The sequence below is a fragment of the Myotis daubentonii genome, chromosome X (assembly GCF_963259705.1).
Source record: "Myotis daubentonii chromosome X, mMyoDau2.1, whole genome shotgun sequence".
NCBI lineage: Eukaryota > Metazoa > Chordata > Mammalia > Chiroptera > Vespertilionidae > Myotis > Myotis daubentonii.
The window spans coordinates 96,880,963-96,903,651 of record NC_081861.1 but is presented as its reverse complement, the minus strand read 5'-3'; the positions used below and the strand labels follow the sequence as shown (position 1 = coordinate 96,903,651).

At 41.3% G+C, this 22,689-nt stretch overlaps 1 protein-coding gene across 1 annotated transcript in view; it reads left to right on the top strand.

Annotated features, from left to right (window-relative positions):
- The window catches only part of ABCB7 (ATP binding cassette subfamily B member 7), a 198,483-nt gene that overhangs the window by 57,735 nt on the left and 118,059 nt on the right, over positions 1-22,689 (top strand). Inside the window, exon 2 of the mRNA XM_059680273.1 lies at positions 9,717-9,803. Coding sequence (XP_059536256.1) covers positions 9,717-9,803 — 87 coding nt within the window. The remainder of the gene's footprint in view (positions 1-9,716; positions 9,804-22,689) is intronic.

Genomic DNA, 22,689 nt, shown 5'->3' with positions numbered 1-22,689 from the left:
GTGAGCTGAGTGGTAAGGAGCAGTGAGCAGGTGGGTGGTAAGAAGCGAGGGATCCCGGACTGCGAGAAGGATTTCCAACTGTCGGCTTAGGTCCACAGGGAATGGGCCTAAGTTGGCAGGCAGACATCCCCTGAGGGGTCCTGGACTGCGAGAGGGTGCAGGCTGGGCTGAGGGACACCCCCCCCCCCCCAGTGCACGAATTTCACGCACCAGGCCTCTAGTGTATTTATAATTGATAAGTCTTTCTGGTAAATTGAAGCTCTTATCATTATAGGGGGGCCCAGTGCATGAAATTGTGCACCTTGAAAGGAACTGTGGTTCACGAGGCTGCAGTGGGCACAGGGGCAGGTCTCAACCCATCCTCTGTGCCCCCGCCTGTCCCTCCCACAGTGGCCCCCAGTACTCTCTCTGCCGGCAGCCCTGCTCCAGGCACCACCGCTTGCACCCGCTGATGGCATGGAGCGATTGGGGCCGTGCCAGCAGTGGGTGTGAGCAGCAGTTGCTGCCCAGATCACCCCTCTGGAGCAGGGGCAGGTGGAGAAGCCCTTAGGGGCCATTGGGGCCGGTAGCTGTAGCTCGAACCCGCTGATGGTGCCGAGTGATTGGGACTGGCACAGGGCACCGGCAGCAGGTGCAAACAGTGGCTCCGGCACCGTCTGTGGGTGCGAGCAGGGCCAGCGCCCGTAGCAGGTGCGAGCTCTGGGTGGGACCGCGGGGTGCAGGAGCAAAGAATTTTCAGTAATCACTAGAGGCTCGCCCAGATGACAACGACTGGCATCCCGCCTTGGTCTGGTGCCCCCACTCAACCTGCTCCACCATTCTCCCACAGCCGACGCCCACCATGTTCCACCCTCTGCCGCCTGCTGCCGATGCCTGTCATGTTCCGTGCATGCCTCCTGGTGGTCAGCACACGTCATAACGACCAGTTGTTCGGTTGTTCCACTGTTTGGTCTTTCTGCATATTAGGGTTTTATATGTATATATAAAACCACTTTTCGCCCACCCCCACCTCTGACCTCAGGTCTTTTCCATCCTATTGCCTGTGTCCATGGATTATGCATATCCTGTCCTATATAATAAAAGGCTAATATGCAAATTGTCCCCTCGGCAGTTCGACCAGGAGACCGGAGGTTCGATCGGGAGACCGGAGGTTCGATCGCTTGCTGTGACATGCGCTGACCACCAGGGGGTGGCGCAGAACATGGTGGGCGACCAACGGCGGTGGCAGGGCACTGGGAGAGTGGGGGGAGGAGGAGGCCGGGAGGCCGGGAGGCGGGGAACCTCGTGGTGGTGGCAAGGAGGCGGTGAGGGAAGAAGGAGGCTGGGAGGCCGGGAAGTGGGGAACCTAATTGCTGTTTGGAGACATGTCCAGGCATGTCTGTCCAGGTATACGAATTTCATGCACCGGGCCACTAGTAGGCATATAAGTTCTTTGGTTAACTCTTCCCACCCCGCCTTCCCTCTGAGATCCACTGTCTGTACCATGCTTCTATGCCTCTGAACCTATTTTGTTCATCTGTTTATTTTGTTCATTAGATTCCACATATGAGTGAGATTATGTGATACTTATCTTTCTCTTACTTAGCCTGTGTGTCTTTACTAGTAAGTCTAAAGTAAGTCTTTTGTAGACAGCATAATTGGATCTTGGTTTTTCTTAAATCTATTCAGCCACTTTATTTTGATTGGAGAACTTATCTTTAAAGTTTAAAATAATTATTGATAAAAAAGGACTTGGCTATTTAATGTATCTCAATTAAATATTTCTAGTTATAGTTATTATTTATGCTTTTATTTTTAATTTCTGTACTAGAAAAAGTGGGTTTTGTACCACTTTTAGAGTATTATGGTATTCTTTATTTGTCTATGTACAGGGTGGGGCAAACGTAGGTTTACAGTTGTTCATATGAAAAATAATACAATAACTAAAATTAACAATACAAGAATAAAATCTGTGTTTCATGTGCTCAGAACTGTAAACCTACTTTTGTCCTACCCTGTATTTACCTTTACCAAGTTGCTTTTATACTTTCATATACTTTTGTGTTGCTGTTTAACTCTATTTCATTTCAACTAGAACAATACCCTTTATCGTATCTTGTAACGGCAGCTCTACATTGATGAATTTCCTCAACATTTGTTTATCTGAAAGTCTCTCTCTCCCCTTCATTTTTTGAAGGACATTTTTGCTGTATAGAGTATTTTTGTTTGGCAATAATTTTCTTTTATGACTTTTAATATATCATTCCATTCCCTTATGTTCTACAAAACCTCTGATGAGAAATCTATTAATAGCCTTATTAGGGCTCCCTTTTATGTGATGAGTCACTTTTCTCTTTTTGCTTTCAAAATTCTGACTTTGTACTTGAGTATTGACAATTTAATTATAATGTGGCCTGCTGGGGACTTCTTTGATTTTATCTTTTTTAGTCTGTTTGAGCTTCTTGGATCTGGTTATCCATTTTTCTTTCTCCAGATTTTGGAAGTTTTCAACCACTATAATATTTATGTACCTTTCTCTCTTCTCATTCTGAGATGCCTATAATATGAAGAGCAAGCATGTCAAACTCAAAGGCTAACATGGGCCAAATGGACAATATTTAAGTTTATGTGGGCTTCAAAAAACCAAAAACTTCAATTTTCATAGGAATGTAGGTTTGTTTCGATAGAGACATGCTGAATACAAAGGGCTGAAATAAATGAGTAATCGTTAACATAAAATAATAGAACATTTTAATAAAAATTAATATTTTTTCTTGAACATTAACTTACCAGACACTGAATAAATGCAAAATTAATAAGCATAACGCAAATAATCCTATTTTTCTTGTTCTCCGAAAGCGAAGTATTTCCTGTTGTGCACACCAAACAAGTCAGTACAAGACTAATGACATGGAAATTGGCTGCTAAAATATTCACTGCTAGTATTAGTGAAGAGAAATGGTGCGCTTGTGCATAAGGCGCGTAAGGGAAATGAATGCAACATGATTATAGTAATCAGCCATTAGCGAACGTTGTAGTTCATTATCAACACTAATAAAAGAGAAAAATGGTAATTGGCGTACGAGCTACCCTTTTCATTGGCTAATCAGGGCTATATGCAAATTAACTGCCAACAAGATGGCGGCTAATTTGCATATGTAGGCACAATGCAGGGAGGTGAAAGGGAAAGCAGGAAGAAGCCCCCTGCCACTGACAGTGATAGGAAACCCAGGGGGGAGCTAAGAGTTGGGGGGCAGGGCAAAGGCGGCCCTGGGGCCGCCTTTGCCCTGCCCCCCAGCCATGATCAGAGAATCAGGCGCCTTTTCCGCCCTGGCCGGTGATAGCAGGAAGTAGGGGTGGAGCCAGCGATGGGAGCTGGGCATGGTCGAAGCTGGCAGTCCCAGGAGCTAGGGGTCCCTTGCCTGGGCCTAAAGCGAAGCCCACGATCGTGGGGCTGCTGCAGCTGCAGGTCCCCGCTGCCCGGGCCGGACGCCTAGGCCAGAGGTGTCAGGCCTGGGCAAGGGGCTGATCCTGAGATTGGAGGGTGATGGGGGTCAACGCCTGAGGGCTCCCAGTATGTGAGAGGGGGCAGGCTGGGCTGAGGGACACTCCCCCCCCCCCCCACACACACCCAGTGCACGAATTTCGTGCACCGGGCCCCTAGTTATGTATAACAGGATATTGTAAAAGTTAAGTTATGAAATTTTTATTAAAATGGTTCTTACATACCATTATATTGTCTGGGCCGCAAAAAATACTCGTTTGTGGGCCGCATGTGGCCTGTGGGCCGCGTGTTTGACATGCTTGATGAAGAGTGATTCATGTGTCCCTTAAGTCCCATAGGCTTTCTTCACTCTTTTTCATTCTTGCTCCTGTTTACTCTTCTGACTGGATAATTTCAAATGACCTTTCATCAAGTTGGCTGATTCTTTGTTCTCCTTGATCAAGTCTTCTGTTGAACCCAGCTATTGAATTTTTCAGGTCAGATTTTATATTATTTAGCTCCAAAACTTTCTTTTTTATATTTTCTGTCTCTTGACATTCTCATTTTGTCCGTGTGCCATTTTCTCAAACTCATTGAAAATCTTTATGATAGTTATTTTAAAAATTTTGTCAGATCATTCATATACCTTCATTTCTTTAGTGTAAGTTTCTGGAGCTTCATTTTTTCCCCTTCAACTGGACCTTCTTTTTCTCTTTTCATGTTTCTTTTACCTTATGTTGGTATCTGCACATTTGAAGAAATAGCCGTATCTCCTAGTCCAGTGGTTGGCAAACTCATTAGTCAACAGAGCCAAATATCAACAGTACAATGACTGAAATTTCTTTTGAGAGCCAAATTTTTTAAACTTAAACTATATAGGTAGGTATATTGTTATTAACTTAATTAGGGTACTCCTAAGCTGGCCTTTGCTAAAAACGTCCTCAATCTGATGGAGGTACGTTTGCTGAGATCGATCCCTTCTAACTCTCCCATCCACACTCGTCTTGTATACTTGTTTCGTCTATCTCCTTTCTGAAAACTGACTTCTGTGCATGGGCCATGAAGTTTCAATTGCAGTGTACGTGCGTGCACGCATGTATTTTGTGGAAGAGCCACACTCAAGGGGCCAAAGAGTCGCATGTGGCTCGCGAGGCGCGGTTTGCCAACCACTGTCCTAGTCTATATGCACTGGCTTTGACTGGGAAAGACCTTCACCAATCAGCTAGAGATTTTGGGGGCCCGTGGTTGTATTTTCTCTGGACTTGTATTTATAGATTTGTAATTAGAGGGATTTGTTGGTTTCTTTTTCCAGGCCCTCATTATCAGGAGGAAAGCCTTAAATTGCGTGTCTCCTCCCAATCGTGCAAAGCCATGTTAACTGTATCAACACACCAACTGCTTTTCCTTTGTTCTTAGCTGCCACCAGGCATCCAATTTTTTCTGGTTTCATCAGTACTAATTAGTGAGCTGAGACAGAAACCAGTACTTTATGTAGTTCTCTGTGATTCTGGAATATTGTATACACTAGAGGACTGGTACACGAATTCGTGCACCCTTGGGGTCCCTAAGCCTGGCCTGCGGGATCGGGCTGAAATTGGCTCTCCAACATCCCCTGAGGGGTCCCAGATTGTGAGAGGGCACAGGCCAGGCCAAGGGACCCCACCGGTGCACGATCGGGGCTGGGGAGGGAATGGGAGGTTGGCCAGCTGAGGAGGGACCGCAGGAGGGCTCCAGAGCATGTTTGGCCTATGTTGCTTAGTCCCGATTGGCCGGACCCAGCAGCAAGCTAACTTACCAGTTGGAGCTCTGCCCCTGGTGGTCAGTGCACATCCTAGCAACTGGTCAACCGGTCGACTGACTGCACGTCATAGCGAGCGGTTGAGCAGCCTTAGCATAGCATATCATTAGCATATTACTTTTTGATTGGTTGATCGGTCGACCGGACACTTAGCATATTAGGCTTTTATTAATAGGATGCTTCACTCTCTTTTCTCACCTGCTGGAGAAGTCGTAGGATAGGATGATTTTTCTTGGTGTTGAGCTCTGTCAGCTTAGGGGAGGGGTTTATGTAAAGTGAAATTGTTCTTTTTACCTTTTTCAGTGCAACTGTTCTGACTTTGTTATTGTCTAGGGCACTGTAGCATCTTAACTGGGATGTGGAATTCTCATAAAGGTATTTTGGTCCATGTATCATTGTTAACTTAGTATTTCCTTGGGAGAAAAAGTGCTGAGATTTCCTTTTCTGATATCTTGTGATGTCACTCCTTTAACTTTTTAAGTGTGACATATTTGCAGAAAAATGCAAATATCATGTATACAGCTTGATGACTTTTTTTTACAAAGTGACCAGACCCATGGGAATTTGTGTCCATAATGCCATCATATTCAAAAGACAATTTAGTTGCATATAAAACTCTGTTAGACATTCTTTTCCCTTCAAGGCTTTGAAAATCTTACTCCATTGTCTTTTTGCATCAGTCAAACTTGTTGAAAAGTCTGATGTCAATCTGATTCTTTTTACTTTATTTGTTCTTTCTAGCCTCTTATAGAATTTATTCTTATACTTTGATATTTCTAAGTGAATATGTCTAGATAACACTTTTGGTGGTGCCACTCTTTATTTATTTTTATTTTTTTAAAAAATATATTTTATTGATTTTTCACAGAGAGGAAGGGAGAGGGATAGAGAGAAACATCGATGAGCGAGAAACATCGATCAGCTGCCTCCTGCACACTCCCTACTGGGTATGTGCCCGCAACCAAGGTACATGCCCTTGACCAGAATCGAACCTGGGACCCTTGAGTGCGCAGGCCGATGCTCTATCCATTGAGCCAAACAGGTTAGGGCAGCCACTCTTTATTTTTAACATCACAATTGCATTGATGATTTTGCCACAAATTAAACAATATCACATGTGCCATGTTAACAACAGCAAAATTAACTAGATGTTCAAGGGTGTCAATCGGGAAGGTGACAGTTAGTACCAGTAAGCTCACTAGCTCCAGTACTGTTACTGATATTATTAATATCAATAATGTTAGGAACAAGCATCTTCATTCTACCACTTCCTGGCTATATTAACTTGAGCAAGGCAGCCTCTCTGAGCCTCTGTATCTAATCTGTAAAATGGGAATAATAATAATTATAAATACTTGTAGGGTTGTAGTGAGCATGAAATGAGATAATGTAGTGTTGAGCAGGAGGCCAGCCAAATAGTGAGTACTTCTTGAACGATTCTTACTAAAAATTAGTATAGGTCTTTCTAATCCACATTGTAATGCAAAAATGTTTAGCAAAAGAAAACCGCAATGAAAATATGAAAAGTGAATAAAATACTAACTGTCCTGCCCTTCAATGAGTCTGTTATTTTGTTCTGGGCTAAGTGTCTTCAGTGATGAACTAAAATTGAAGTTTATTTTTTAGGTGGATGAGAGAGGGCAGTCAAGATATATCTTACCATTACATTTGTCTTACTGTGATATTTATGCCTGCATCTGTCAGTTTTAGATTATAAACTTCTAAAGCATAAAGGATCATGTATTTACATTTTTGGTTGATTACAGTGGGTAAGATAAAACCCTTTTTGTAGTACAAAAGTGAATCCTAATTTAAGAAGATTGTTATGGTAATTTAGAGCAAAGTTGATTTACTCTTGAAACATTCTCAAGTGACTTTAAGGTTCTAGTTGCTTCTCTTAAAGGCATTTACAAAAAAACCCAGTTTTTAAAATGCTTCTAAGAGAGATATCAGTTTCTTTTCCTGGCATTATGTGAAAATACGTGTTTTAGCTATTGTATGAGTTATAGTCATAAGGAATTTTCAAAGTGCGGTTGCAAAGAATATTGATATTTTTAGAAAAAATGGGTAGATTTTCAGGGCTCAGATACATAAATGATATAAGTGAGAGGCAGTCAAATTAATGCATTTTTGTGTATGTTTGAGAGGGTGCGATATCTTTTGAAAGGGTTATGTTTTTCATTTGAAAAGCTAATGCAATTATTTTTGGCAATAATTGTTTTACCAGAAATACATTTGGATTTTATATCATGTCTCTGTTTATGATGTGAGGAGATAATGGAATAGAGGTTAACAACCTTCTCAGTTTGAGTGCTATTAACAGTACTGAAATGACAAAAAATAGGTGGATACATTCAGATGTCCAATAGACATATGAAAAAATGCTCAACATCAGTAATCATCTGAGAGATGCAAATTAAAACATCAATGAGATATTACCTCACATCTGTCACAATGGTTATCATCAATAAATCAACAAACAGCAAGTTCTTGGGAGGATGTCAAAAAAAGGGAACCCTCGTGCACTGTTGGTGGGAATGCTGACTGGCACAGCCACTATGTAAAACATTATGGAGTTTTCTCATAAAATTAAAAATGGAACTACCATTTGACCCAGCGATTCTATTCTGGGACTATAGACTCAGAATCTTGAAACATCAATCAGAAAGAATATATGTATCCTGTGTAAATAGCCCAAGCAGTGGTAGGTACATTTACACAATGGAATACTACCTGGTTGTAAAAGAAAAAGGAACCCTTACCTTTTTGTGATAGCATTGGTGGACCTGGATATTATTAGGGCTAAGTAAAATAGGCCAGTAAGAGAAAGACAAATACCATATGATCTCACTTATATGTAGAATCTAATGAACAAAATAAACTGATGAACAAAATAGTATCAGAGGCATGGAAACAAGGGCACTGGATGAAAGAAGTTCAAGAGTTAGCCAAAAAACATATATGCCTAACCCATAGACACAGGTAAGAGTGTGGTGATGGCCAGATGGAAGGGGATCGGGGAATGGGGACATCTGTAATAGTGTCAACAATAAAAATAAATGAAGGCAGATAGAAGAGAAAGAGAAATCTACCAGTACATGAAAAGATAATTTTTATTTCCTTAACCTGAGCAGTAGTAATCTTAAGGCCTTTAAAAATTATAAAAGACAAGATGTTTGTGTATTTTCAGGGCTAGTTGGAATATTTGTAGATAGCTCAATTTTATAAGCTAATCCAACAAGCATTGAAATCTACCCTGCCCATATGCAGAACACTGTGGTATGTTCCATGGGAGATATAAAAATAAAACAGACTGTCCCTAATATTAAGAAACTAGAGGCCCTAACCGGTTTGGCTCAGTGGATAGAGCGTCAGCCTGCGGACTGAAGGGTCCCAGGTTCGATTCCGGTCAAGGGCATGTACCTTGGTTGCGGGCACATTCCCAGTAGTGGGTGTGCAGGAGGCAGCTGATCGATGTTTCTCTCTCATCGATGTTTCGAACTCTCTATCACCCTCCCTTCCTCTCTGTAAAAAAATCAATAAAAAAAAAGAAAAAGAAAAAAGAAACTAGAGGCCCGGTGTACAAAATTCATGCATGGGGGTGTGCATGTCCATTAGCCTGACCTGCACCCTCTCCAATGTGCGAGCCCTCAGGGGATGTCCTACTGATGGCTTAGGCCCACTCCCCGTGGTTCTCTGCTCTCTGCGGGGCCTGCCTGCTCCACACCACAGTGACTGCCAAGCAGGCCATGCTGGGTGGTGCCTGCAGGTGGCGCTTGCTTGCTCCCAGGTCGCCACGGCGACGGCCAAGCAGGCCGTGCAGTGCTGGGAACTGCCTCCTCCCTGCTGTCAGTCTCTGCCGGGGTCCAGCCCCAGCGGTCCAGGGGTTCCCAAAGGTGTGGACAGAGTCGGCGAAGAATGTTTTACACGTAGACAGCGTTCAGAACTCTCTAGCTCTCTTTAGTCTCCGTGGATCTTTCTCTGTGGCCTCAGCCAGGCACAGGAAGATCCACAGAGACTAAAGAGAGCTAGAGAGTGCTGAACGCTGTCTCCGTGTAAAACATTCTTCGCCGACTCCGTTCACACCTTTGGGAACCCCTGGCCCGCTGGGGCTGGACCCCGGCAAGTCTCCACGGAGGCGCTGAGGTTAATTTGCATACTCAAGCCTGATTGGCTGATGGGCATCACAAAGGTATGGTCAATTTGCATCTTTCTCTTTTATTAGTATGGGTTTACCATGTAATAGGAGAGACAACACATGTGTGCAAGTTACTATAACATAAGATGGACGGTGAAGTATTAAAAAATACTTTGTTTCTAAATGTTTATATTTCAGGCAAACTAAGAAAAATAATCAGTGTGTAAAATCAACTATATTAAATTATAAAGGAAAACTGTACAGACATGGAAAGCAATAATTAACTGTATAATATGCTCGGTATCATTTTCAACTAGGCTCTCCAAGCATGGCCGCTGATAGAAAAGAGGACATGTTGGCATGGTCACGCAGGAGGAGGACTCCACACAGACCCGAAAGAAGGGGTAAGAGCAAGTAACAAGTAAATGGAAATTCTTATAGATGACTGTGTTTGGATAAAAAGTATATCAAATATTATCATATGCCAGAATATTTGGATTTTGGTTTATTTTATTTTATTTTATTTTTTGTTTGTTAGTTTACTATCTTAAGCTTTACATATGTCTCCTTTTTCCCAAACTGACCCCCCCCCCCCCCAACCATTCCCACCAGGGCAGGCCCCTACCGCCCCAGAGTCTGTGTCCATTGATTATGCCAGTGGTTCTCAACCTTCTGGCCCTTTAAATACAGTTCCTTATGTTGTGACCCAACCATAAAATTATTTTCGTTGCTACTTCATAACTGTAATGTTGCTACTGTTATGAATCATAATGTAAATATCTGATATGCAGGATGGTCTTAGGCGACCCCTGTGAAAGGGTCGTTTGACCGTCAAAGTGGTTGTGACCCAAAGGTTGAGAACCACTGGATTATGCTAACATGCATGCATACAAGTCCTTTGGTTGCTCTCAAAACCCCCCACCTCCCCTGCCATCTATTTTTGTTCACCAAATTATGTTGATCATTATATCCTACATATGTGTGAGATAATGTGATATTTATCTTTCTCCGACTGGCTTATTTCACTTAGCATAATGCTCTTCATTTCCATCCATGCTGTTGCAAATGGTAAAAGTTCCTTCCTTTTTATAGCAGCGTAGTATTCCATTGTGTAGATGTACCATAGTTTTCTAATTCATCTGCTGATGGGCACTTAGGTTGTTTCCAAAGTTTAGCTATTGTAAATCGTGCTGCTATGAACATAGGGGTACATATATCCTTTCTGATTGGTGTTTCTGGTTTCTTGGGATATATTCCTAGAAAAGTGGGATTACTAGGTCAAATGGGAGTTCCATTTATAACTTTTGAGGAAACTCCATACTGTCTTTCACAGTGGCTGCACCAGTCTGCATTCCCACCAGTAGTGCACGAAGGTTCCTTTTTCTCCCTATCCTTGCCAGCACTTGTTGTTTCTTGATTTGTTGATGATAGCAATTCTGACAGGTGTGAGATGGCATTTCATTGTCATTTTGATTTGCATCTCGGATGATTAGTGACTTTGAGCATCTTTTAATATGTCTCTCAGCTTTCTGTATGTCCTTTTTTCAAAAAGTGTCTACTTAGGTCCTTTGCCCATTTTTTGATTGGATCATGTATCTTCCTTTTGTTATGGTATATGAGTTCTCTGTAAATTTTGGAGATTAAACCCTTATCTGAAATAGCATTGGCAAATATGTTCTCCCATGCAGTGGGCTCTCTTGTTGTTTTGTTGATGGTTTCTTTTGCTGTGCAGAAGCTTTTTATTTTGATGTAGTCCCATTTGTTTATTTTCTCTTTATTTTCCATTGCCCTAGGAGCTGTATCGGTAAACGACATATTTCTGATATTTTGCTGCCTATGGATTCTTCTAATATTTTTATGGTTTCCCATCTTACATTTAAGTCTTTTATCCATTTTGAGTTTATTTTTGTGTATGGTGTAAGTTGGTGATCTAGTTTCATTTTTTTTTTTTCATGTATCTGTCCAATTTTCCCAGGACCCTTTATTGAAGAGAGTGTCCTAACTCCATTGTATGCTCTTGCCTCCTTTATGAAATGTTAATTGAGCGTAATCGCTTGGGTTAATTTCTGGCTTCTCTCTTTGGCTCCATTGAACTATATGTAAATTCTCGTGCCAGTACCAGGCAGTTTTGAGAACAGTGGCTTTGTATTACAGCTTGATATCTGGTATTGTGATTCCTCCAACTTTGTTCTTCTTTCTCAATATTGTGTCTATTCAGAGTGTTTTTTTATTCCAAATGAATTTTTGGAGAGTTTTTTCTAGATCTGTGAAATATTCCGTTGGTATCTTAATGTAGATTACATTGAATCTATAAGTTACTTTGGGTAGTATGGATATTTTAATAATGTTGATTCTACCAATCCATGAACATGGTATATTCTTCTATTTGTTTATGTCATCCTCTATCTCTTTTTTGAATGTCCTGTAGTTTTTTAATTAAAGGTATTTTACCGCATTAGATAAGTTTATTCCTAGATATCTTAATTTTTTTTTTTAGTGCAGTGGTAAATGAGCTTGTATTTTCAATTTCTCTTTCTGTGAGTTCATTATTGGTGTATAAAAAAGCCATAGATTTCTGGGTATTAATACTGTATTCTGTCACATTGCCAAATTCATTTATTATGTCTAGTAGTTTTTTGGTGGAGTCTTTAGGTTTTTCCATGTACAATATCATGTCATCTGCGAATAAGAACAGTTTTACCTTTTCTTTTCCAATTTGGATACCTTTCATTTCTTGTTCTTGTCTGACCGCTATGGCTAACACTTCTGAATACTTTGTCGAACAGGAGTGGTGACAGTGGGGATTCCTGTCTTTTTTTTTTTTTAAATATGTCTTTATTGTTCAGATTATCACAGTTGTTCCTCTTCCCCCCCCAAATAGCTCCCCTCCACCCAGTTCCCACCCCACACCATGACCTTACCCCCCCATTGTCCTTGTCCATAGGTGTTCAATTTTTGTCCAGTCTTTTTCTGCACCCCCACACCCCCTTCCCCTCAAGAATTGTCAGTCCACTTCCTTTCTATGCCCCTGATTCTTTTATATTCACCAGTCTATTCTGTTCATGAGATTTTTGTTCACTTGATTTTTAGATTCACTGTTGATAGATATGTATTTGTTGTCACTTTGTTGTTCATAATTTTTATCTTTACCTTTTTCTTCTTTTTCTTCTTCTTAAAGAATACCCTTCAACATCTATACATATAAAAGCCTAAGTTACCAAATGTCCTCATGACCGAACAACCAGTTGACCGGTGACTATGATGCGCACTGACCACCAGGGGGCAGACACTCAATGCAGGAGCTGCCCCTTGGTGGCCAGTGAGCTCCAACAGCTAACCTCTCGTGGCTGGCCAATCTCCCCTGGTCCCTCCCCCTGGCTGGCTGGCCAGCCCCAATGGACCCTATCACTGGCCAGGCCGAGGGACTTGCATGAATTCGTGCAGCAGGCCTCTAGTTTCATACAATACTGGTTTGGCGGTGATGAACTCCTTTATCTTGTTCTTAGTTGTGAAGCTCTGTATCTGACCTTCAATTCTAAATGATAGCTTTGCTGGGTAGAGTAATCTTGGTTGTAGGTTCTTGCTATTCATCACTTTGAATATTTCTTGCCACTCCCTTCTGGCCTGCAAAGTTTCTGTTGAGAAATCAGCTGACAGTCGTATGGGTACTCCCTTGTAGGTAACTAACTGTTTTTCTCTTGCTGCTTTTAATATTCTCACTTGGTCTTTTGCCCTTGGCATTTTAATGATGATGTGTCATGGTGTGGACCTCTTTGTATTCCTCTTGTTTGGGGTTCTCTGTGCTTCCTGGACTTGTAAGTCTATTTCTTTCACCAGGTAGGGGAAGTTTTCTGTCATTATTTCTTCAAATAGGTTTTCAATACCTTGCTCTCTCTCTTCTTCTGGCACCCCCACAATTCGGATGTTGGTACGCTTGAAGTTACCCCCAAGGCTTCTTACACTATCTTCATATTTTTGGATTCTTTTTTCTTTTCCAGTTGGGTGTTTTTTGCTTCTTCGTATTTCAAATCTTTGACTTTCTTCTTGGGATCCTCTAATCTGCTGTTGGATCTCTGTATATTATTCTTTATTTCAGTTTGTGTAAGCTTAATTTCTGCTTGGTCCTTTTTCATATCCTTGAGGGTTTCACTACATTTCTCAGAGATTTCTACAATATTCTTGAGTAACCTTATAACCGTGGTTTTGAACTCTATATTCAGTTTTTTGCTTTCATCCATTTCTTTCATTTGTGACATGTTTCATTGTTTCCACATTCTGGTTGCTTCCCTGTGTTGATAGAGTGGCTTTCTGTGCTAAGTGTCCTCTAGGGCCCAGTGGCTCAGCCTCCACAGTCACTTGACGTGGATGCTCTTCATGCACCTTTTTGTGGGCTGTGTGCACAGACTTGTTGTAGTTAAGCCTTGATTTGCTGTTGCTATCACTGGGAGGAATTGATCTCCATACCTATTGGCTGTGAGGACCAGTTGTGTCTACAATGGGTGACCTGCTGTGCTGAAAACACCCTTATGGGGCAGGACTTGCTTCAGTGGGGTTTTGTTGCTCACTGAGTCTGCCCCCTGAGTGTGTCTCTTGTGGATCTGAAGAGTTGTAATCTGGTGTTTTCTCACTCTGACCACTGGGTACACTGGCTCTTGGATCTCCAAGGAAGAACAAAGTCAGCCACTGCTTGAGGCCACCCAGCAGGAGCTACAGAGAGATATGCAGATTCCACCTTTTTGTTTGTGGTTTGGAGGTACCCAGATGAGACACAGCTGTGAAGCAATGTAGGCTGTTGACTAGCCTTAGGCCTTCTTTTGGAAACTCTGGGGTTCTTTGACCCAGCTGTAGTTTTTTAGGTTTTAGATTGCAAAGGCCAGGCCATTCATATGCAAAAGCCTCTGCACAAAGCTTTGGTGGGGTTGTAAATTGGGTGGGGCCGTGTCTCAGGGAATCACTGGGTGGTGCAAATAGCAATGGTTGCCTTTGGTGCTGCCGCGGATAGGTCCTGGGGTCTCTGTGTTCGGCGGCCCCATGCAGGAACAATGAATGCTGTGAGCACCTCTGAGAGAAAGCCACCCTTGTGTTCCAGCCCGATGCCAGACAGTCCACTTTCTCCCCATATGAGTCTGGGTCCCCATAGTCTGGCTCCAAACTGGAGTTCAGAGTAATCGGGAGTTTGTATCTCCCTGCCGATTGAAAAAGACCACAGTGTACCCAGTTGCCAGCACGTTTTGTGCTCCTCCGTACCTCCGCTTTTCCTCACCTCTGCACTTCCTACCAGTCTACATGTGCTTTTCTCTTTCCCTATAGTTGTCGAAGTTTCAGTCAGCCAGCCTTCCTATGGTTCTGGATGATATCTGTTTTGTCTGTTATTGTAATTTTGATGTGGTTGTGCGAGGCAGCAAGGTTAGTTGTTTACCTATGCTGCCATCTTGGTTCCTCTGGGCATTCCTGCCTTGTTCCTCATCTTAGGGGAGATGGTTTTAGTTTTTGCCCATTGAGTATGATGTTGGCTGTAGGTTTATCATATATGGCCTTTATCATGTTGAGATATGCTCCCGGATTTCCCACTTTGATGAGAGTGTTTTGTTTTGTTTTCTATCAAAAATTGGTGTTGGATTTTGTCGAATGTTTTTTCTGCATCTTTTGATATGATTATGTGATTTTTGTCTTTCAATTTGTTTATGTGATGTATCATGTTAATGGATTTGTGAATATTGTACCAGCCTTGCATCTCTGCAATAAAATCCACTTGATCATGGTTTATGTTCTTTTTAATATATTGCTGTATGAGATTTGCTAATATTTTGTTGAGGATTTTAGCATCTATTTTCATCAGGTATGTTGGTCCATAATTCTCTTTCTTTGTAGTGTCTTTATCTGGTTTTGGAATTAGGATAATGCTGGCCTCATAAAAAGAGTTTGGAAGTGTTCCTCTTGGATTTTCTGAAATAGTTTGAGGAGTATAGGTGTTAATTCTTCTTTGAATGTTGGGAAAAACTCCCCTGTGAAGCTGTCTGCAGCTGGGCTTTTGTATGGTGGGAGTTTTTTGATTACTGCTTCTATTTCATTGGTTGTTATTGGCCTATTCAGGTTTTTTGATTCTTCCTGATTCAGTTCTGGGATATTGTATTTTTTTAGTAATTTGTCTATTTCATCCACATTGTCCAGTTTTTTGGCATATACTTGTTCATAGTATTTGCTTACAAACCTTAGTATTTCCGTGTTGTCAGTGGTTGCTTCTCTACTTTTATTTCTGATTTTATTTATTTGGGTCCTCTCTGTTGTTTCTTGATGAATCTGGCAAATGCCTTATCAATTTTGTTTATTCCTTCAAAAAACCAGCCCTTGGTTTCATTGATTTTTTTTCATCTCTATGTTATTTATTTCTGCTCTAATTTTTATTATTTCCTTCTACTTACTCTGGGCTTGTCTTGTTGTTCTTTTTTCTAGTTGTTAAATCAGGGGTCCTCAAACTACGGCCCGCGGGCCACATGTAAATACAAATATTGTATTTGTTCCCATTTTGTTTTTTTACTTCAAAATAAGATATGTGCAGTGTGCATAGGAATTTGTTCATAGTTTTTTTTAAACTATAGTCCGGCCCTTCAACGATCTTAGGGACAGTGAACTGGCCCCCTGTTTAAAAAGTTTGAGGACCCCTGGTTTAAATCATAGGGTTCAATAGTTTAGTCCTGATTTTTTTTTTTTACTACATTTGTATTGATTTCAGAGATTAAGGGAGAGTGAGAGAGATTGAAACATCAATGATGAGAGAGAATCATTGATTGGCTGCCTCCTGCACACCCCACACTGGGGATTGAGACCAGAAACCGGGCATGTGCCCTTGACTGGAATTGAACCCGGAACCTTTCAGTCCTTAGGCCAATGCTCTTTCCTGAGCAAAACCAGCCAGGGATGATTATTCTTGGTTGTTTTTTTTGTTTTGTGTTGTTTTTGAGTTATGCCTGTAGTTTTATGAACTTCCCTCTCAGGACTGCTTTTGCTGTGTCCCAGAGATTTTGGCTTGTTGTGTGTACATTTTCATTTGTTTCTAGGAAGTTTTTTATTTCTTTCTTGATCTCATTTGTAATTCATTCATTCTTTAATAACATGCTATTTAGCCTCCATGTCTTTGAATGTTTTGGGGTGTTGTTACTATAGTTGATTTCTAATTTCATTCCACTGTGATCTGAGAAGATGCTCGATATGATTTCAGTCTTCTTGAACTTGTAGAGACTTCTTTTGTGACCAACATATAGTCTATGTTTGTTAATGATCCTTGTGCACTTGAGAAGAATGTATATTTTGCTGTGTTGGGGTGAAATATTCTATAAATGTCAATTAAATCTATTGTGTCCTTTGGAGTCCCTGTTTCCTTGTTAAGATTTTGTCTGGAAGATCTATCCAGTGAAGTCAGAGTGGTGTTAAATTCCCCTACTATAGCTGTATTGACAATCCCTCCATTAAAGTCCTCTAGAAGTTTTTTTATATCTTTAGGTGCTCCTATATTGGATGCATGTACGTTTATCAGGGCTATATCCTCTTGTTGGATTGATCCCTTTAGTATTATGTAGTGACCTTTTTTGTCTCTTTCGATGGTCTTCATTTTAAATTCTATTTTGTCGGATATGAGTTTTTCCTCTCCAGCCTTTTTTCCTTTCCATTTGCAGGGAAAATTTTTTTCCAATCCTTCACTCTCATCCTGTGTCTGTCTTTTGTTTTGAGGTGGGTCTCTTGTACACAGCATATAGTTGGGTCATGTTTTTGTATCTATTTAGCTACCCTACGCCTTTTGATGGGAACATTTAATGCATTTACAAGTAGAGTTTTTATTGATACGTACCTATTTATTATCATTTTTATTCTGTATGGCTATGTTTCTCTGTTCCTTATTTTAATTATAGCAGTCCCTTTAGTATTTCTTGTAATGCTGGCTTGGTGGTGATGTAATCCTTTAGCCTTTGTCTTTTTTGTGTCTGGGACACTACTTATTTGACCGTCTATTTTGAATGATAGCCTTGCTGGATATAGTAATCTTGGTCTCAGATCCTTGCTTTCCATTACCTTGAGTACTTCATCCCATTCCCTTCTGGCCTGTAGAGTTTCTGATGAGAAATCAGGTATTAGCCTTATGGGAACTCCTTTGTAGGTAACAGTTTGCTTTTTTTTTTTTTTTTAATATATTTTATTGATTTTTTTACAGAGAGGATTGGAGAGGGATAGAGTTAGAAACATTGATCAGCTGCCTTCTGCACACCCCCTACTGGGGATGTGCCCGCAATGAAGGTACTTGCCCTTGACCGGAATCGAACCCGGGACCCCCCCCCAATCTGCAGGCCAACACTCTATCCACTGAGCCAAACCGGTCAGGGCAACAGTTTGCTTTTCTCTTGCTGCCTTTAAGATTCTCTCTTTGTCTTTAATTTTTGCCATTTTAATTATGATGTGTCTGGGCGTCTGCCTCTTTGTGTTCTTCTTGGTTGTGGTTCTCTGTGCCTCCTGAACTTGTGTGACTCTTTCCTTTACCGAGTTAGGGAAGTTTCCTGCCATTATTTCTTCAAACACCTTCTCTTTGCCTCTCTGCCTATTCTGGCACACCTATTATTGTAATACTAGTAGCCTGGTGCATGAAATTCATGCACATTGAAAGGGAATTAATTAGAGGAATGTAATTTGGACTCACTTTCTAATATCAATAATATGTGAGCATGAGGCAGTCCGTGTTTCTGAAATTCAATGACATGAATTTTAGCTATTACTTTGCCAAATAAATGGAATTTACAGATACCATTTAAAAGAGCATTCAGCTTAATATTAAAAACTCTGGCTACCAAGTCAGGTCTGTTTTCAACTTTTTGCCAGCATTGTAAATTGTTTGCAATATCTTTTCATTTGGGGTTGCATGTCATGGTTACGAATAAATCGGGCTTGCCATACCTTGTTACAATTGCCATAGCATCCTGATATCGCTGCTGCATATTTCTGGGACTACCCTTAGAAGATGATGGAAGTATTATCATTTTACCAATTGGCACATTGATATTTTCAGATCTAGATTTGAGATAATCCATCAAACCACTATATTTTTTAACTCTCAACTCAGATTGGTTTGCTTTGATGAAATTTATCCAATTGGCCTCCATTTTTTAATACGAATCCACGATAAACTGTTGAGTTAATTTTCCTGCATTTAAAATAGGATTAAACGTGTCTCACACAGAGAGATGAAATCCATAATACTGCATTTATGTGACTCGTGTTCTTACATTTTGTCTAGTATTATTGTCGATTACACTGTTATCTCTGAGTCTTAATGCAATATCTGTTCCCCAGCTTTTTTCACCATGTGGAAAAAGAATAGGATATGTCATTGCATCTAATGTAGGAAACAGGATATTGATTTGTTTCATTTTAATGGCATTGGGATTTTTAGGATCTGGTTTACAATGAATGAGCAAGTCCCTTTCAAAAGGAGGTTCTCCATCTTTGTTTCTGAATATGACAGCAACCTCGGTTACACGGGGAGAATTATATCTACCTGGGTCTCTGTTACGATCGTATTTAATTGCCATTGTTACTTCTGTGGGAGCAATACCTTTTGCTGCTGCTTCAGATTGGGCTTCCTTTTCTACCTCATGTAGCATCTTGTAGGATTTTGTTAATTCATTTATTTCATCTATGAGATTGTTGATGTTGATCATGAGTCATTCTGAGCAGCCCTGGTTTTCTGGCATTGCTAATCTTTTACTTGTAGCTTCGGCTGTATCCAAAATATAGAGTTGAGCAAACTTCCAAGAAACACCATCCGGAGGATGTAAAGTTCCAGTAAGATGATTAACTTACCCGTGTATTCTAAAACAGTATGGCCCATATCCTGATGGCAATGCATTATTTGCATCCATGGAAGCAAAAGCAAAAGAACTATTTATGGAACGAATATTTTCTAGGAAATTTTTACTGTCAGAATCGTTGTTTTGTCATTAAGCTTTTTAAATATACCGGGTAATCTGGAAAATGTATATCATTTGGACAGACTTTCCCTTTGCTACAACATCGAGTAAATTTCCCATCAGATGAATTTTCATCAGAGAAATTTAGTGATAGGCAAAATTCACATCAAACAGTCATTCCACCACAACTGTGTTTGAGAATTGCAATGTCATGTACTCCATTTTTGCTGATAAGGCAGTTCCTACCGGTATTGGTAGTACTTGTTTGATGACTGTTCTCTATACATATTCTGTCGTCACCACTGCCTTCTTTCAACTTCAAAGGCACGCTGGTCTTTAGACATTTCCTGTCGATAATGCCATGTTTTTTGGTATCAGAATGACGTTTTTCCAGTAGCTGGTGTTCAGATACATTCTGTCGCAGGTGCCGCCTTCTTTCAAGATACGATGCACACTGCTCTTCAGATATTTTCTGTTGATATCGCCGGCATCTTTCGGCTGCAGAGCTGTGTTTTATCAACAGTTATTCTTTAGACATAGTCCCACCTCTCTACTCTCACGGTCTGAGATGCAGTGAATGAGAGTCCTGGATGTCAGGCCGCTGAGAGCTGTCTGACCAAAGGCTGATTCTGGCTGATTCTGTGGGGGTAGGACTTCCTCCTCCCTGCTGTCAGTTTCCACAGCTGTGATGAGGAAGCTGCGGTGACAGAGGGAGCCGCACCCTCCAAGCCGCCCTCTCTCTCGCTCTGCTCTATGTCCCGTGGTCTCCTGCTCTGCCAAGTCCTCCAAACCTCCTGCTCCTTTCTCGCTCTGCTCTCCACTGGCAAGGTCCTGGGAGCCCATGGGTGTGGCTACGGCCTCACCTCCCAGGGCTGGCGGAGGTCCCAGGAGCCTGTGGGCGTGGCTTGGAGCGGCAGGCCTTGATTCTTGGGCCGGCAATGGTCCCGGGAACCCATGGTCGCCGTCACCTCCTGGGGCGCTTGACACCTGCGTATGCAAATTAACTGCCATTTTTGTCCCATTAATTTGCGTAGACACTCTGGTTTGTTGGTGTGGCTTGTGGGTGTGGCTTGAGTGTAGCAAAGGGACGGTTAATTGGCATGTTTCTCTTGTTATATAGGATTGTTGGTTTTCACATTTTCCCACAGCTCCCTTAAGCTGTCCTCATGTTTTTTAATTTTTTTTTCTGATCAAATATTTTCAAATCTGTCTTCTAATTCACTGATTCTATCGTTAGCTTCCCCTAATCTGCTGTGTATTCCTTCCAGTGTGTTCTTTATTTGTGTTACGTCATTCTTTATCTCAGACTGTTGTTTTTCCATAGTTACTAGGTGTACCAGTTAATAATGGGGATTTTTTTTAAATAGATGGAGTTACACATATGGTGATATATATGCAATTTGATATGTATGCTATTTTGTTGTATTGACAGCAAGCTTCAAATCTTCATATGTCAAATTTTCTGAAGGTGTTAACATCCTAGATATTTTTATGCTTAAAAATGTTGAATTTCGTGCCAAAAAAAGAGCATTTGCGCGAAGTTTTAATTCATTGTTTTGAAGAAAAAGTTATCGTATACTTCGGGAAGCTTATGGTGAACATGCTCCATCTCAAGATACTTGTGAACTCTGGTTTAAACACTTTAAAAGTGATGATTTCTATGTGAAAGACAAAACATGTCCAGGTCAATCGAAAAGGTTTGAAGACCAACAATTACAAGCATTATTGGATGAAGATGCGTGTCAAACTCAAAAACAACTTGCAGAATGATTAAAAGTTGCTCAGCAAACAATTTCCAATCTTTTACAAGCAATGGGAAAGATTTGAAAGGAAGGAAAATGGGTGCCACATCAACCGAACGAAAGATAAATGGAAAACCGAAAAGTCATCAGTAAAATGTTGCTTCAACAGCACGAAAGAAAGTCTTTTCTGCATCGAATTGTGACTGGCGATGAAAAGTGGATTTATTTTGGAAATCCCAAATGCACAAAATCAGAGTTGATCCAGGTCAACCATCAACATCGACTGCAAGGCCAAATCGCTTTGGAAAGAAGACAATGCTCTGTGTTTGTTGGGATCAGGAAGGTGTGGTGTTTTATGAGCTTCTAAAACCAGGTGAAACCATTAATACTGATTGCTACTGACAACAAATAATCAATTTGAACCACGCTTTGATCGTGAACTAACCAGAATGTGCCAGAAGACATGGCAAAGTAATTTTGCTTCATGATAACGCACCATCACACACTTCAAAACCAGTTAAAGACAGGTTAAAAGATTTTACCTGGGAAGTATTAACCCACCCGCCCTATTCACCAGATGTTGCTTCTTCAGATTACCACTTGTTCCAATCAATGGCATACACACTTTCTGAGCAGCACTTCAAAACATATGAAGAAGTGGAAAATAGGGTCTCTGAATGGTTTGCCTCAGAACAAGAAAAGTTCTATTGGGACAGTATCCACAAATTACCTGAAAGATGGGGGAAATGTATAGCTAGTGATGGACATTACTTTGTGTAAAACACTTTTGATGTTTCTTTTTGAATTATCCTGTTTTCTTTGATTACAAAATCTGCCATTTTTATCCGGTACACCTAGTACTATATCTTTTTGCACGCTGTTCAGCATTTTTACCATCATTACTCTGAACTCTGTTTCAGATAAATTTTTTTAAATTTATTTTTTATTTATTTTTATTTCTTAAAGTATTACAGAGTATTACACATGTCTCCTTCCCCCCCCCTTGACATTCCCCCGGCTTCCCCACCCCCCAGTGTCTTGTGTCCATTAGTTATTCTCATATGCGTGCATATAAGTCCTTCAGTTGATCTCCTACCCCCACCCCCAACCATCCCCAGGGTTCCCACTGTAGTTTGACAGTCTTCTCAATGCTGCTCTGACTTTGTATCCATTTTTGTTCAACAGTCTATAATGGTCCTTATTATCCATAAATGAGTGAGTTCATGTGGTATTTTTCTCAGCTTCCCAGGGGCCGTCTCAGTCTCACAGGGCCCATCTCAGCCTCACAGGGGCCGTCCCAGCCTTACAGGGTCCTTCTTAGCCTCACAGGGGCTGTCTCAGCCTCACAGGGGCCGTTTCAACCTCACCGGGGCTGTCTCAACCTCACCGGTGCTGTCTCAACTTCACCGGGGCCGATTCAACCTCACCGGGGCCTTCTCAGCCTCACCGGGGCTGTCCCAGCCTCACAGGGGCCGTCTCAACCTCACAGGAGCTGTTTCAACCTCTCCGGGGCTGTCGCACTGTCACCGGGGCTGTCTCAACCTCACCGGGGCTGTCTCGACTTCACCGGGGCCGTCTCAACCTCACCGGTGCCG